This window comes from Camelina sativa, chromosome 7 (assembly GCF_030686135.1).
Source record: "Camelina sativa cultivar CO46 ecotype springtype chromosome 7, ASM3068613v1".
Classification (NCBI taxonomy): Eukaryota; Viridiplantae; Streptophyta; class Magnoliopsida; order Brassicales; family Brassicaceae; genus Camelina; species Camelina sativa.
This window is the reverse complement of record NC_141886.1, coordinates 15,843,820-15,858,184: the sequence shown is the minus strand read 5'-3', so window position 1 is coordinate 15,858,184 and position 14,365 is coordinate 15,843,820. Positions and strand designations below refer to the sequence as shown.

Here is a 14,365-nt window from a genome sequence, read left to right as displayed (position 1 = left end):
TTTACAGTTAATTGCCTAATTTATAAAACATTATTAAGCTTCGTTACGCGGTGTACCGCAGGTTCAAACCTAGTCTATACTATTAATTAAGAAGCACAAATAACAAAATCTCCAAAAAAAAAAAAAAAAATCTATTACATGAAATGCCAAAGTAATTAAAGATAAGAGCATCACAGCTTCAAAACTAGTTTGCAAGCAATGGAAATCAATAGTAGACGACTCTCCTTTCTTCCGTGAGCTTTTCTTTTCTCATCATCAAAAGCCGCACTCTTCATGGTCGCTCATCTGCAGGAATTCTCACAAAGAAAACGTGGCTTACTACGGATGCGAGATTTGGGAACTTTCACGATCCCTTGGCTCGTACGTCTCCTCTTTCCTAACCGACAAATTCGGGACTTCATAATGAATTGATTTGCATCTACTAATTTTTACAAAGGACAGTTTAGATAACACCTACCCATATATACCCAAGCGTGGATTGCGTCCGAGTGATGCCTACACACTTTTTATAATCTGCACAATCTGAACATCAGTTCAGGGAGTTAGTCTTGACCGAAAATATATGAACCCAACCAAATTTTAGACGTTCATAAAAAATTATCTGATTTTTATATATATGGTCCAACAATCTTAATCACAAATTTATGCGTAGTTTTTGAACATTTAGTACCTAAATACAACTTGCCAGATAAAATTCAATCGTAAAAAACAGTCTAGTTTCCAAGAATGAGCCTATAAATCGATAATACTTTTATTATCAGCGACGGCAGAAGAAATGAAATGGATTTGATGGGTTTGAATACTGCATTGAAAGAACTTTCATGGCCACAATGGCATTAGCTGTCTCGGTGTAATGAATCCCATCCCAGCTTACGAAGCGAGACCCTTTGTCACATACATTAGAGCCTCTGTGGCCACATGTTATGTTCATATTGTAGTTGTAAGGAGTCCCTCCATATCCGCAGCAAGCCATTAACGGTCTCCCAAAGCCTGCATTTATTTAACTAAGATATAACCAATACCATTCGGCCAATGATGGTAATGGAAGAATGAGTAAACTCTGCTCTACCGTATTCGTTGGAGTTTGCAATGAGGCTGTATTTGATAGTGTATATGTCGACATAGATTATTGTGGCGTCTTTAAGTTGGCTCCTCAGCTCGTCACACATATGATCTAATCTTTGGTTAAAAAGCTTTGCTGCCGAGTTGTAACTGGCTAAGCAACCGTGCTGGTCGAGATCTTTGCTCGTAACCATTGAAAGTTTTTGAGGTAGACAACCTAATGGACCAGTGTTGTGGATCCAGAATCTCCTTCCTCCTTCATCGTACAATCTCTGCAGACCACAAAACCGATTATAAAAGGTTACATGGTGCATAGTAAAGATTTATAAACTCCGAAAGTTTCACCTTTATTCCGCTTTGTATCTCGGAAACAATTTGTGGAATTAGCTTAACCGTTTGAGAATACGAGTTGCCTTTAGCGAAAGAATGCGAAATGTCGTTCTGTCCTATATCAATCATGTATAATGCGTTTTTGAATCCATCCTCACTTATGTACATTCCCTTTAATGAATCTACAAAACACACATGCCAACTCTAGTCAAGATCATTAACTAAGAACAGAGTATATACAAATACAACATTGATTTGGGGATGAGGATGGTTTACTTGAACTAGAAGCGAGCTCGAGTGATCGAGATTTGAAATGACTGAATTGCATGAGCTGAATGCTGAGCGAGAAAGGGACGTTTTTGGGGAGAGTAGCGGATCCAACAATAGCGAAATTTGCACCGTTTTGAAACCTTGTTCCACCCAATGAATCTAAGTATGGCCTCAAAAGACTTGTATTCAAACTCTGGCCTACAAATTTCCTCGTTAGTACGTAAATCCATTTAACAATTTTAAATGAATGCCAAAAGACAAATACAAAACTCAACACCCCATCATAAGGGCTTAGCAAAACGAAAATGAAAATGCAGAACAAAAAACCGAACCCAACCAGCCAAACAAAATCTCAGCAGTACGAACCTAAACCAAATAATTTATGATCCCGTTATAGCAATCTCTATATCAAATTGAGAAAAATGTCGTTAAAATCACGAACTTTCAAATTGTGGCCATTTTAATCACGAACTCTAGGTAAGGCCATTAAAAACATAAACTTTTGTTGACTTACCGTTTTAATCATCAAATTTTGTTGACCAGGACGAAAAGGACATGTCGTTAACTCCCTAAACGGAGTAATCAGCCGGCGTTAACAGATCGTTAATACTTCCCGTTAGTGTCAAAACGACACCATTTGAACCGAGAGAAAACATATCAAAATCCCCAAATCGATCCCATTTGAAATCACAATCCCTAATTCTCTTCTCCCCAATCTGATTTTTCGATTCTAATCTCAATCCAAAACTCTTATCTCATTCCCCAAGAGATATGAGTTGCAATTCTGGGCAATCAAGTGGTGAAAAGAAAGTCCGTGGATGCCATGGTGTTCCCTCGAAGTGTCATTGCGGCAAAGATGTTGTTTTCTACACATCGAACATGCAAGCAAACCCAGGAAGACCTTTCTTTCGCTGTCCGAACAGAGGAGATGTATGTAATAGAATTGTTTTGCTTTTTTGTGTTTTCGAGTTTTGATTCAAGTTTTTGTTTTTTCAGGACCATTTGTTTAAATGGGTTGAAGAAGGTGTATACGAAGAGGTTGTAGATGCTTTACCAAAATTTTCTATCATTGGCAGAGAGATTGAAGATTTGAAGGAAAAGATTGAAGAACTGAAGGAAGATGGAATGTTGATCAAAAGAGACACTAAGAAATGGAAGTTGATGAGCTCATTGTGCTTGGTGTGTCTTACTTTTAGTGTCATTGCCATTGTGATCCTTCTTCTTAAAACCAAAAACCAGAAATTTGTTCTTGGTTACTAGAGTCTTCTTCACTGTCGTGCTCAACTGGAGCCTCCAGTTCGTCATCTTCATCACTTCTTTTTTTACGTTTTCCACGCCGACGTGAAGCTCCACCTCTACCTCTCTTTCCTTTATCTCCAACAACAGATTCAGATACAGTCAGTTCACCACCTCCATCTCGGACATTAGAAACTGCTGGGTCCTCCGGTGGAGCTCGAACTCCATCTTCAACTCGAAGAGCTACTCCATCTTCAACTCGAGGAGCTTCCATCTTCAACTCGAGGAGCTTCAATTAAACTCAGTGATTCGTCTTCTGGTGGAGCTCCAACAAACGATATCACTTCTTTGTTTCTAACTTTCGGCATTTGGGATAGAGAATCGATTGGGGAAAAATCGATTAGGGATTGAGAAAGAAAGAATTAGGGATTGAATTTTCAATTTGGGAATTTTCATCTGATTTCTCTCGGGTTCAAACGGTGTCGTTTTTGCACCTCCGTTAACCCATTAACGATCTCTTAACTCAGGCTGATTGCTCCGTTTAGGGATTTAACGACATGTCGTTTTCGTCATGGTCAACAAAAATATGGTGATTAAAACGGTAAGTCAACAGAAGTTTATGTTTTTAATGGCCTTACCTAAAGTTCGTGATTAAAATGGCCACAATTTGAAAGCTCGTGATTTTAACGATATTTTTCTCATATCAAATTATTCTAGCCAAATTTAAACCAAACCCAAACTTTTCTCAGTTTAACAACCGACATGACCAAAATTTTATTAAAACTGATATATTTGATTAAATAAATAAAAATACATATAAATACAGTATTACACTTTAAATTTTACAACATCATCAACAAACATAATTAATTATTTTTATTTTGTTATATTTTTTTTAATCTAAAACCAAACTGAATCTAAACTCAAACCAAACCAAACCACATCTAAAAATTTCAACTAAAACAAACCAAAAATTTGTTGCCTTCAACATGGGACCCACTTTGTCCAACTAGATCTCAATGACCGAATTTGTTTATAGATCACACCTGCGACGCACCGACATTTATGTCCTAACATATCTGAGCCGTCCATTGCAGATGCAAACGGACGGTGGATCTAACACGATCACTAACAAAAACAGAGTTTTTTTTTGTCGGTTTTTTACTTACAGAGGAAATCGATGAGAAGACGTCCGTCGGACAAACGACCGGTGGATCGCCGGAAAAATAAGCGTCCATTTGGGAAGCCGACGGGGTAACCTAGTCCAGCAACAAGGCCTCCTGTATCTGAATTAGAGTCTCCGAAGTTAAAAATCACCGGCGGAGTTGTACAACTCGTCGCCGCAGAGGGTTTCCGGAAACTAAGAAGAACCAGTGACACGAATATGATAAAGAAGATGGTGAATGTATCTGAGTGGGGAAAGAGTGTGGCCATTGGAGAAACTTTGGTAGTGTGTGAAGAGAGGTTACCTCGGTAACTTTTTATATTCAGTGTGGTCCAACGATATTTATATTGTATACCAAACTATAAAGGGTGGTGTAGATTTGTTACAGATTAATTATCTCTGACAAAATAATTTACTCCATAGTCTATTGTGGTTTGTTTATAGGACAAGAATCTTTTTATGACTTTGGAAATATTTGTTTACCGTAACAAAATATTTGGTACAAGAAAAATAGAAAATACCAAATATGTATTGTGAAGTATATGCATTGGCCGTAACCCGTAAGGAACGGAATGGTAACGTGAAATAAGCTTTCTATTTGGAAATCACAATGCTCATGTCTCTTTCTCAATCCATATGTCAAGTCTCGAGAAGATGTTTGCGTATGTTTTTATAAAAGCTTAAAATGAGTTTTCATTACCATAAATAACACATGTACATATTTCTAACATTCTTGTTATAATCACTAGAAAATTTCGAGCTTTTGATCAAAAAATTATGTGGTTCATGTGCCTCAACCCCACAAAAGTAGATCAACCCTTTCCCAATATATAGCACATACGATTTGAACTCGGTTTCGGTAGCACTTCAACAACATCCATCTAATCGGTTAAGTTGAGCCAACCGCATTTTAGATTAAAAAATATAGCTTTAGTATCTATAGATGATGCAACATTTTTTAGTTCATTTTTTTATGTTGTCACAAACGTCATCTATCCAAAGGAAAAGAAAATTTATTATTTTGCCAAAAAAACTTTGTAATTTATCAACTCAACATAAATTTAAAAAAAAAAAAAAAAAAAAAACAGGTCAAGTGCAACACTATTAAGTTCAAGTCAAGAAACATGTAGCCTCAACTTCTTCTCGGTCGATGGTGATAAGTCGTCCATATTATTAAGTTCAGTTACATTGCATTATGCTGCTCCCAAAGTCTTTCATGTTTCACAGTCTTTACATCAATGATCTCCCTCTGCGTCTTTAATCTGGTTCAAGATCTCAGCCTTTTGCTCCATTAAGGTACCTATTTTTTCATCTATCTTTTCCAGCTTCGTTTTCAGCTTAGTTATGTCACTACCACCCTTCTTCTTCTTCACATCTTTGTCTTTCTTTGCTTCCTTTGTCTTTGCTTTTCCCCCCTTTTCTTCCTCATCATCTTCAGCTTTTGACTCTTCTATATTAACGTCCTTAGCATGATCTTCCTCATCTTCTTCATCCTCTGTCTTTTTTGTTTCCTTTGTATCTTTCTTCTTGTTCTTCTCTTTATCTTTCTTCTTCTTTTCCTTGCCCTCTTCACTTTCACCGCCTTCTCCTTTAGATTTCTTCTTCTCTTCATTGTCATCTTCTTCCACGACATCTTTAATATTCTTCTTCTCAGCTTCTGGTTCTTCGAATTTAATATCTCTAGACACCACTTCAGCTTCAAGGTTTTTCTCCTTATTCTTGTCTTCTTTGTCATCTTTTTTAACCTTCTCCTTTTTATTATCCTTTTTCTGCTTCATGTCTCCTTCTTCCTCATCTTTATCTTCTGATTCTTTCTCACATATCTCATCTGTTTCCTTCTTCTTTGCTTTATCTTTATTCTTCTTTTTCTTTCCCTCCTTATGTTCTGCTTCTTCTTCTTTCATCTCATTATCTTCTGCATCATGTTCTTTCTTCTCTTTTCCCTTCTTTTGTTCATCTTCTTTCTCAGACCCATCCTTCTCTCCTTTTACCTTCTTTCCCTTCATCTTCTTGTCCTCCTTACCTTCGGATTCTTTTTTCTGTTTCGTCTCTTTACCCTCCTTATTCTTTTTTTCCTCTGTTCCCGATTCATCCTTCTCTTTCTTTTTCTTCTTTTTACCAGATTTTTCTTCTTCTAACCCCTCCTTTTGTTGTGATACATCCTCGTGTTTATCATCCTTCTTCTTTTTTTCTTCTACAGCTGATTCATCCTTCTCTTTCTTCTTCTTGTTCTTTTTACCTTTTTTTTCTTCTTCTACCTCATTTCCTTCTGATATATCCTCTTGTTTCTTCTCTTTGTCTTTCTTTTTCTTCTTGCTTTCCTCCTCTTGCTCTTTCACTTTTACATCACTGTCTTTAACCTTCATGTCCCCATGGTCTTTTTCATCTTTCTTGGAAACAATTTTTTCGTCTTTCTTCTCTTCATGTTTGTCATCTTTATCTTCTTCTTCTTCTTCTACCTTTGTGCCATCCTTCTTGCCCTTAATCTTTTCTTTTTCCTTTGCCTTCTTTGTCTTCCCTCCACTTTCTTCATCATTCTTAGTTTTAACCTTCTCAGTTGACTTTGCCTTCACTTCCATCTCCAACTCAACATTGTCTCCCTTCTCTTTTGGATCCACTTCTTGCGTCTTCATTTTGACATGGAGTTTCTCTTTCTTGACATTTTCTTCACTCGATGACATAATTCTCTGCTAGAAAATGGAAAAAAAAAATAATTTGTTATAAAAAATTCATCATGAAAAGAACTACACTTTTTCTAGTATTAAGGAAGAGGAGTAATGGTTTCTGCCTATATAGTCCTTTTGGTTTCGATGCTGCCAGCAATTAGCGCTAGCGACCAGCAACCAAATCACTTTCGTTTTATGGTCATTGGTTCAGCAATAAATTTCGATAAACAAATCACATTAGTTTGATAATACTTGGTTCACCAACACATTTCCTACATTGAAACCTTTTGGTAGTTGGTCGTGGAAACCTGTCATGCTTTAATGAACAATCGATTACAAAATATAATGATCGGTGATTGTTCCTTGCTAACAACTAGAAAAACATAACGCGTACTAAGAAGCCAAAATGAACATTTTATCCTCTACAACCCTCACCATCGAGATTCAATGGACTAATTATACTCTACTAGCAAGAAAGACCATTCCTTATAAAAAAACAAATGAACAAGAATGTTCGATACTCCAAATCAAGAACTCCAAGAAAATCTCCAATTGATTCAACCAATATATAAAACCCAGAGTATAGGACGCAAAGATTAATTCAACATAGCAAAAAAAAGCCTACCAGGTAAATCAAGAACAAACCCAAAATCTGAGATCTATCAAGAAGATAGCTGATAGAGAAAACTTGAAATTCAAGGAATATTTATAAGAACAAGATACTCTGGACAGAGATCAAACAAGGAAATAAAGAGGAAAATAAAAAAAAACCTTATGTACCTTAGATTAACCAAAAGTTATAGCTAGAAAAGTTGTCGTTGTGTTTGGAGAAAGAAGAGCGAACCGATCTGTAAGATGTGTTTGGTTATATATACATGGGAAGACTTAAAGTTAAAGATAATGACTTACTCTCGTAAACGAGTCACACGGATGTGACGCTGAGACTCACGCGTTGGTGCCACGTCTTTGTCTTTCCTCATTGCTCTACTTTTTTTCTCGCCATTTTATTGTATTTTTCAAAGTTTTATTTTATAACCTTTGGATTCACAATATGACTTTAAAAAGTTAGCAATGATTTATATAAATTACTAGTATTAAGCCCGTACGAGACAAAACTTTGATATAATTTTATATATTTTTATCACATATTGTTATATGAATAAATTGAAAATCAAGATGTAGTTAATCATATAATGTATAATGGGTTTAGTTTCATTTCATCAAATTTGATGAACTCAGGAATGATTACTTCAAGTAACAAAAATGGAATCGAATACTTTAGTTGAAGCAAAACCAACGGAGAAATGAAGTAATAGTTTACTTTTTCATAAGTTACTTTCAACCTTAACAATAATTGATATTTACGTTAATACAAAGATAATTCAGATTTCTCGTAAACCAGAGATCTGTCAACTGTACATTATATAGGCTTATAGCAACCTACACGTAGCTCGTGTCCAACTTATTAATTCTTTATTTTTTCCTTAGCCAGTAAACCTGACAATCTGTCTGACAATAACATGAAGAAAGAAACACAATCTTAAGATAGTATTTGCGATCTCTTAATAGAAATAAAAAATGTTTTTGCTATCAAGGTATAACTAAATATTTTTAATAATTGAAATTTTTTATTAAAGACTAAACATTTAAGAGAATTTGAGAAAATACTTAGATTTCAGAAAAAAACGTTTAACAAAGGAAAAAAAAAAAGACACAGCTAATACAGTTAGGTGTAAAAGTAAAAGTAAAAGTGTAAAACAATCTCACTCTCGACTCTTCTTTTCGATTATAATCGCAAGTGTTTCGGCATTATCTCCAGCTGAAGCTCTTCCGATAAAGTCGTTTGTTTTCCTCTGGCAACCTTCAGTTTTAGACCACTTGATCAAATATGTGATCATCAATCAGTGAACCAAAGGAAAATTAAATGAGAGTTACCTTGAGTTGCTCCATTGAAGTGTTCTTCAACTGAAAATGTTTCCCACCAAACCATGTATAACCTCAATACTATAAAGTTGGGAAATTCACAATTTGAAATCGAAATGATATTGAATTAAGACCCAGAACAGTATATGCAAAACGAAAAGATATATAAATCTTGAAATATTACAATTTTGATACCTTAAAGAAAAAAATGTGCGTGAAGGGTCTGATTTCAAAAACCAGAATCACTTCTGTGCTTGAAAACGCAAAGAATACATCAACAATGCTCGTGTTTCATCATGGCGGTCCTCAATCCACTCTGTTATGTTCTCATGTTCCACCATCGTGTTTTCAGAATCACTCTGTTTTCTATCTCTTCTCATCCGTCATTGATGAGAAATTCTGATTTGAAAAGGGAAAAAGGATAAAAAGTGGTAGAATATATAGTACATAGAGTAAACTTGGTCACCAAGAAAGTAACTGGCCGAAGGTGAAGAATTTTAAAAACTAATTAGCAAAGAAGATGAATTCGTATATATAAGGTGATCATCAATTCCAAAAGCGAAACAGTTTCATATTCTTTGCAAACTAATTTGCAACTGTAGTCATGGAGATCGTGGGTTGGGTGGGGGAAGGCGTGAGGAAAAGAAATTTTTTTTTAGGTTTGTAACAATAATTATTTGTGCTGTTGCTAAATAAAAGTTAAAAAATAGGGAATTTGGCACCAATAACCAAAAAAAAATCTATAATTAACTCCATGACCACTCTAACCATCAATCTCTTATATCCTGTGTATTATGTATATTAATGCCCAAATTAGCCCTATTGTATGACCACTATTATTATGTTTCTTTTTTCTCTCGTGTTTCTCTCTTTATGGCCACGTAACAATACAAGGCAAAAAATCAACGTGATAACTTCTAATTTTCGTTATTACTCTTATATAATTATATATTAATTCTCTTATATATATGTATATACTATTTCATTAATAATTTGACTACAGTTTATCAGAATTTTATTGCTTTGGTCATATTCGGTTTATTATTTTTAGAGAAACATAATATGGATAAAAATATATTATAGAAAATATTATAATTTGTATATAATACAAAATATTTTTGAATAAGTTGTTGGTAGACAATATATGTCCGTTTTACATATTACATTTTTGTAATATTGAATTTTTGTATTTGACGTACATTCAATTTAATGGTCTAGATTCTATATGTTGTATCTTTTAGGGTATAAATTTATTTTTTGCATACTTTTAATTCTGTACTCACAGCAATTCTATCATTGTCTCTCTCCTCAGGTCTCACTCTTACGTCCCATGTTTTTTTCCTTATTTCTGAATATGAAAATACAAATTAAAAGGGATATTTTTTCTCACGCATCACTGCTACACCAGCGCGTGAATGACACTTAAGTGTATTATGGTAATTTTACTATGACATTTGGCCAGTCACCTAATTTCACCAATTAGTTAGCTATATTCTTTGTTGCTTTTGCTATTGTGGCTAGTACACAAATTCGCCCTAAAAATATTATGAGTGAATAATTTGTTTTCAGTTCACAATATTTCATTTTTTTTTTGACATATATTTCGCTCTACAGTCATTTTTTATTTTATATATTTTAAAAAATAATTTGATTTTACTGACATATTAAGTTTTTATTGGTGCAGTGACTTGTGCTTTTTTTTCCGACAAAAAAAAGCTTTATATAATACTAGTATTTATTACCGTGCTATGCATGAATATAATTTGTTTATTTAAGAATTATTCTTTTAGAAGAAAAATAATAATATTCTTAACATAATATTAAATCAATATTGTTAAACCACACCAAAAAAACAATCAAAACAATACTGTTAAAAGAAATTTAATATCTTGGATTTTGTAATCCGTTTACTACAATTTGATATAGATATAGTTACATATTTTTTTCCTCAATATGTTGATCTCTAACAAATAAAGCCATTAAATAATCATAATTTGAGGGAAGAATGGAAGATCACAAAAAAATAGTTACTAATTAAAATGATACTCAAGAGTTTCTCATTTCTATGAAAATGTCGTCGTGATGTTAGTATGAATATGTTGTTTCCACTCTTAACGTGACTCTGTTTTGACCATAAGGGCAAGTCCATCAAAGTATTTAAGCAATTGCTTAAGGGTTTCTAAAGTATTATATGTGATTAAAATTATTTTTTTTGGTATGATTTAGTTTAGAATCGTTCTTTAGCTAAGATGTTTTTGGTATGTTTAGAAATTTAGGTGTGTCATTTTCTGATTGGGTGGGAGAAAAATAAATTTTTCCTTTTATTTTTTTGTTAATTATATTTCTCTCTTCTCTCTCGTCTCTCTCGTCTCTCTCGTCTCTCCCCTTTGATCGACAGAAGAAGAAGAAAAAATGAACCGACAAGGCGGTGGTGGGATTGAAGAAGAAGAAGAAGAAATTAACCGACAAGGCGGTGGTGGACAACGGCTGAGATCAGCTAGATTTCTTTGCTTTGCTCCGGCGACCTCTCGTCTCTCTCCGGCGATTTTATTGTGAGAAACGTCTTTGCTCTCGGCTTTGCTCCGGCGATCTCTCGTCTCTCTCCAGCGATCTCTCTCTTCTCTCTCGTCTCTCTCCGGTGATCCCGTCGTATGTCCCCCTCCCCACTTTCTTTTCTTCTGTGTTGTTTTGCTGAATTCCAAATCTATTACTAAAAAACTCCGATTTCGATTTGTGTTTGGTTCGGTAACGGATCGATTTAGACTAGTGAATGAATTTGAAGTTTTGGTGGTGAATTTGCATTTGAATCTGGTTTAATCATATGCCCATGAATCAAAAATCTTGTTTTTTTATGTGTAATTTGTTTTCTTGCGATCTCCACTGACTTATCAAATTGCCAATTCAGCTTGCTGGCGGCAATGCTGCTCTTGCTCTTGCTCTTGTATTATGAGTAGGGTTCAAAATCTTTGTAAAAAATGGAATGAGTATTGTGTCTTCTACCACTGAAATTGATATCTTGATAGCTCTGTAACATCGTCCATATATATATGTGTTGTGTGGATGTTAACTTGCGTCTTCCTTTTGATATAAGCACTACGAAGATCTGTATAGGGTTCCATTACATGTGACTAGAGATGTCTAGTTTTTTTGATTGATTTTTTTCTTTTTATTTGATCCTCTCTTCTTCTTCTTCTTTTTTTTTTGTCTTTCTTCAATTCGTTTGATCCATGTTTCTCTTTTAGGCAAATCTTGAATTTGTCCCTCCATCCTCTGTTTTATGTTTTGATTTAGGTTTGAATAAACGCCATTGTTTGTAGAGAGACAACAACATATGGTTTAATTGTCTTAAATGAGGCAATTCAACAAGGTATTTGTACATAAGTATTTGACAAAGACTCTTGAGTCAAATGTGAAAGGAGCATGCTATGAGACAGCTTTCTCTGTTTGGTGTCTTTTGGTGGTTATGTTCGATTCTATATATTTCTATGTTTGTTTGTGATGAGTTGTAGTAAAGCTTGTGTTAGGATTTGTATTATTGTCTTTTTATCCTTTTCTTAAGAGTGATACTATTTCTTTTTTTTTTGGTTTCTGAATTATTTATAGATGGGTTTTCAGAGTTGCTAAGCTGACAGAGTAGTAGTGAGATTGGGAAGATGGGTTTATTGAAGAAAAAGGATTCAACTTCAGCTCGCTCCTCTACTTCTCCCTGCGCCGATTTGCGAAACGCTTACCACAATTACTTCAACAAGTGAGTTTCGTTTCTCCTTTTGAGTGATTCTGCTAGTGTATAATTTCTTCAGTTGCTGGCTTTAAGGGTCTTTGGTTGGTCATTGATGTCTCTTTCTCTTTCTTAGTCTTTCAGTTATTTGCATCATGAATTTGCATCATTAAATTGACAAGAACTGTTTGGTAAATGTCACATTTAAACACTCAATGCTTTGAAACTTGTCATTGTTTGCTTGTATTGTCACACTTAAACACACATTGTTGGTTGTTGTCACAGTAATACACTTATTGTCTAGTGTTAGGTTATACTCAATGCTTAGTAGTTGTCATTGATGGCTTGTTATCAATATTTAAAAACCAAATACACTTACACGGTTACACCTCACTTCTAGTTATATATTAAGTGTTTAGCTGAACCTAAACACATACCTTTCTTCTCCTTTACACACATAACCAGACAATCAACCCTTCATTATTCTCGATCCTCTTTTAAACTCAACCCAGAAACTTGCCTATGGACCCATTTAGTGAAGCTTTAGGTTTTGTGGACCTGTTAAGTAGTCAACAAGAAAGCCACACCCTTGAAACCCTTTCGTATGCTGAGGAGGGACCTGTAGGTGAACAGAAATCAAAGGAGCGTAGAAGGAAGTGGTCACACACAGAAGATGTGGCCCTCATCGGTGCTTGGCTCAACACTAGCAAGGATCCAGTTGTTGCTGTCGATCAAAAATTTGGTACTTTTTGGTCACGAATTGCAACTTATTATGCTTCAAATCCTAAGCTAGTTGGTGTAGAAAAGAGAGAGCCTAGTCATTGCAAGCAAAGGTGGCAAAAGATCAACGAAACAGTCTGCAAGTTTGTTGGAAGCTATGAGGCTGCAACAAAGCTGAAATCAAGTGGCCAGAATGAAGATGATGTAATGAAAATGGCTTATGAAATCTTCTTCAACGATTATAAGGTGAAGTTCACACTTGAGCATGCTTGGAGGGAGCTTCGCCATGATCAGAAATGGTGTGGATCCAATTCTGCGAAAGGTAATGGAGCATCAAAGAGAAGGAAGTGTAGTGATCTTCACTCACAGTCATCAAGCTCGGTTCCAGTGAATGATGTAGAGGAGGAAGCTCGGCCTACTGGTATTAAGGCAGCAAAGGCGAAAGGTAAAAGGCTTGTGAACAAGCCAACCTCAGCTCCAGAAGGCTCTTCCCTTGTCGAGTTTCAGAGCATGTGGGAGATAAGACAAATGGAATTTGCCTTGAAAGAGAAACAAAGTATAATTGAAGAGAAGCAAAACAAACATAAAATGCTTGACCGTCTACTTGCTAAAACTGAGCCTTTGACTGAAATGGAAATCGCTTTGAAGAATAAGATAATAAATGACATGTTGTCAAGTTAGTTTCAGTCTGAGTTTATGTTTGATGTGTTTGTTATGTTGTGTTTAAGATATTTACCGAATGTTTGTCAACTCTTGACTATTAACGATGTATTTGTGTTGTTTTCTCTCAATGTTTGCTTGTATTGTTTCAGTTTAACTTGTCTTAATGATATGCATAACTCTGTTTCACCGAATGATTGCTTTCATTGTTTGCTTGATTTGTTTCAGTTTAACTTGTCTTAATGATATGCATAACTCTGTTTCACCGAATGATTGCTTTCATTGTTTGCTTGATTTGTTTCAGTTTAACTTGTTTTAATGATATGCAATGGTCAAATGATTGTTATGTCTCCTTCCATTAGGATTGCCGACAAGAAGAAGAAGAAGACAAGAAGCTGTTGGTCACAGACAAGAAGCAATCACGGACCTGCATCTTTTTCTCACGGACAAGAAATCTTTTGCTTAGAGTCACATGTTATGTTCACGGACGAGAGTGTCATGCCTTTGTAACACCACAAGGTCATCAATATATAAGACCATCTTCGTAGACACATAAATATCAAGCTTTTTCATCTTTGTACCCACAATTTGTACTCACAATATCAAGCTTTTTCA

The 14,365-nt window shown here is 35.0% G+C and overlaps 2 protein-coding genes, 1 long non-coding RNA gene and 1 pseudogene across 5 annotated transcripts; 1 reads left to right on the top strand and 3 right to left on the bottom strand.

Moving 5' to 3' along the window:
- Window positions 1–586: 586 nt before the first annotated feature.
- Window positions 587–4,618, bottom strand: LOC104701083 (GDSL esterase/lipase LIP-4-like). Of its 2 annotated transcripts, none has more exons than XM_010416714.3 (5): window positions 4,068–4,618; window positions 1,669–1,860; window positions 1,408–1,574; window positions 1,070–1,334; window positions 587–990 (listed from the first exon to the last, which is right to left on the bottom strand). In XM_010416714.3, exons 1-5 carry the CDS (start codon window positions 4,330–4,332, stop codon window positions 758–760), a joined length of 1,122 nt encoding a protein of 373 aa, XP_010415016.2. In that variant the 5' UTR covers window positions 4,333–4,618; the 3' UTR covers window positions 587–757. The 2 variants fall into 2 exon arrangements, with proteins under 2 accessions (XP_010415016.2, XP_010415017.2); XM_010416715.3 differs by having other exon boundaries at window positions 1,669–1,855; window positions 4,068–4,400.
- A 438-nt stretch (window positions 4,619–5,056) lies between these two features.
- Window positions 5,057–8,035, bottom strand: LOC104701082 (uncharacterized). Of its 2 annotated transcripts, none has more exons than XM_010416711.3 (2): window positions 7,510–8,035; window positions 5,057–6,750 (listed from the first exon to the last, which is right to left on the bottom strand). In XM_010416711.3, exon 2 carries the CDS (start codon window positions 6,742–6,744, stop codon window positions 5,299–5,301), a length of 1,446 nt encoding a protein of 481 aa, XP_010415013.1. In that variant the 5' UTR covers window positions 6,745–6,750; window positions 7,510–8,035; the 3' UTR covers window positions 5,057–5,298. The 2 variants fall into 2 exon arrangements, with proteins under 2 accessions (XP_010415013.1, XP_010415015.1); XM_010416713.3 differs by having other exon boundaries at window positions 5,057–6,753; window positions 7,510–7,606.
- On the bottom strand, window positions 8,035–9,158 carry LOC104701081 (uncharacterized). Its single transcript, XR_753715.3, has 4 exons — window positions 8,848–9,158; window positions 8,665–8,733; window positions 8,497–8,590; window positions 8,035–8,238 (listed from the first exon to the last, which is right to left on the bottom strand). It is a non-coding gene; the product is annotated as an uncharacterized LOC104701081 (long non-coding RNA).
- A 3,668-nt stretch (window positions 9,159–12,826) lies between these two features.
- LOC104729078 (glutathione S-transferase T3 pseudogene) lies at window positions 12,827–13,771 on the top strand (annotated as a pseudogene).
- Window positions 13,772–14,365: the final 594 nt, after the last annotated feature.

Excerpts from the sequence above, each read along its gene's own strand:
- LOC104701083 (XM_010416714.3), bottom strand. The coding sequence starts at position 4,332 with ATGGCCACACTCTTTCCCCACTCAGATACATTCACCATCTTCTTTATC. Across the intron at positions 1,861-4,067 it reads TCTTCTCATCGATTTCCTCT|GCCAGAGTTTGAATACAAGT; the intron begins GTAAGTAAAAAA and ends GGAAATTTGTAG. Across the intron at positions 1,335-1,407 it reads AGATACAAAGCGGAATAAAG|AGATTGTACGATGAAGGAGG; the intron begins GTGAAACTTTCG and ends TGTGGTCTGCAG.
- LOC104701082 (XM_010416711.3), bottom strand. The coding sequence starts at position 6,744 with ATGTCATCGAGTGAAGAAAATGTCAAGAAAGAGAAACTCCATGTCAAA.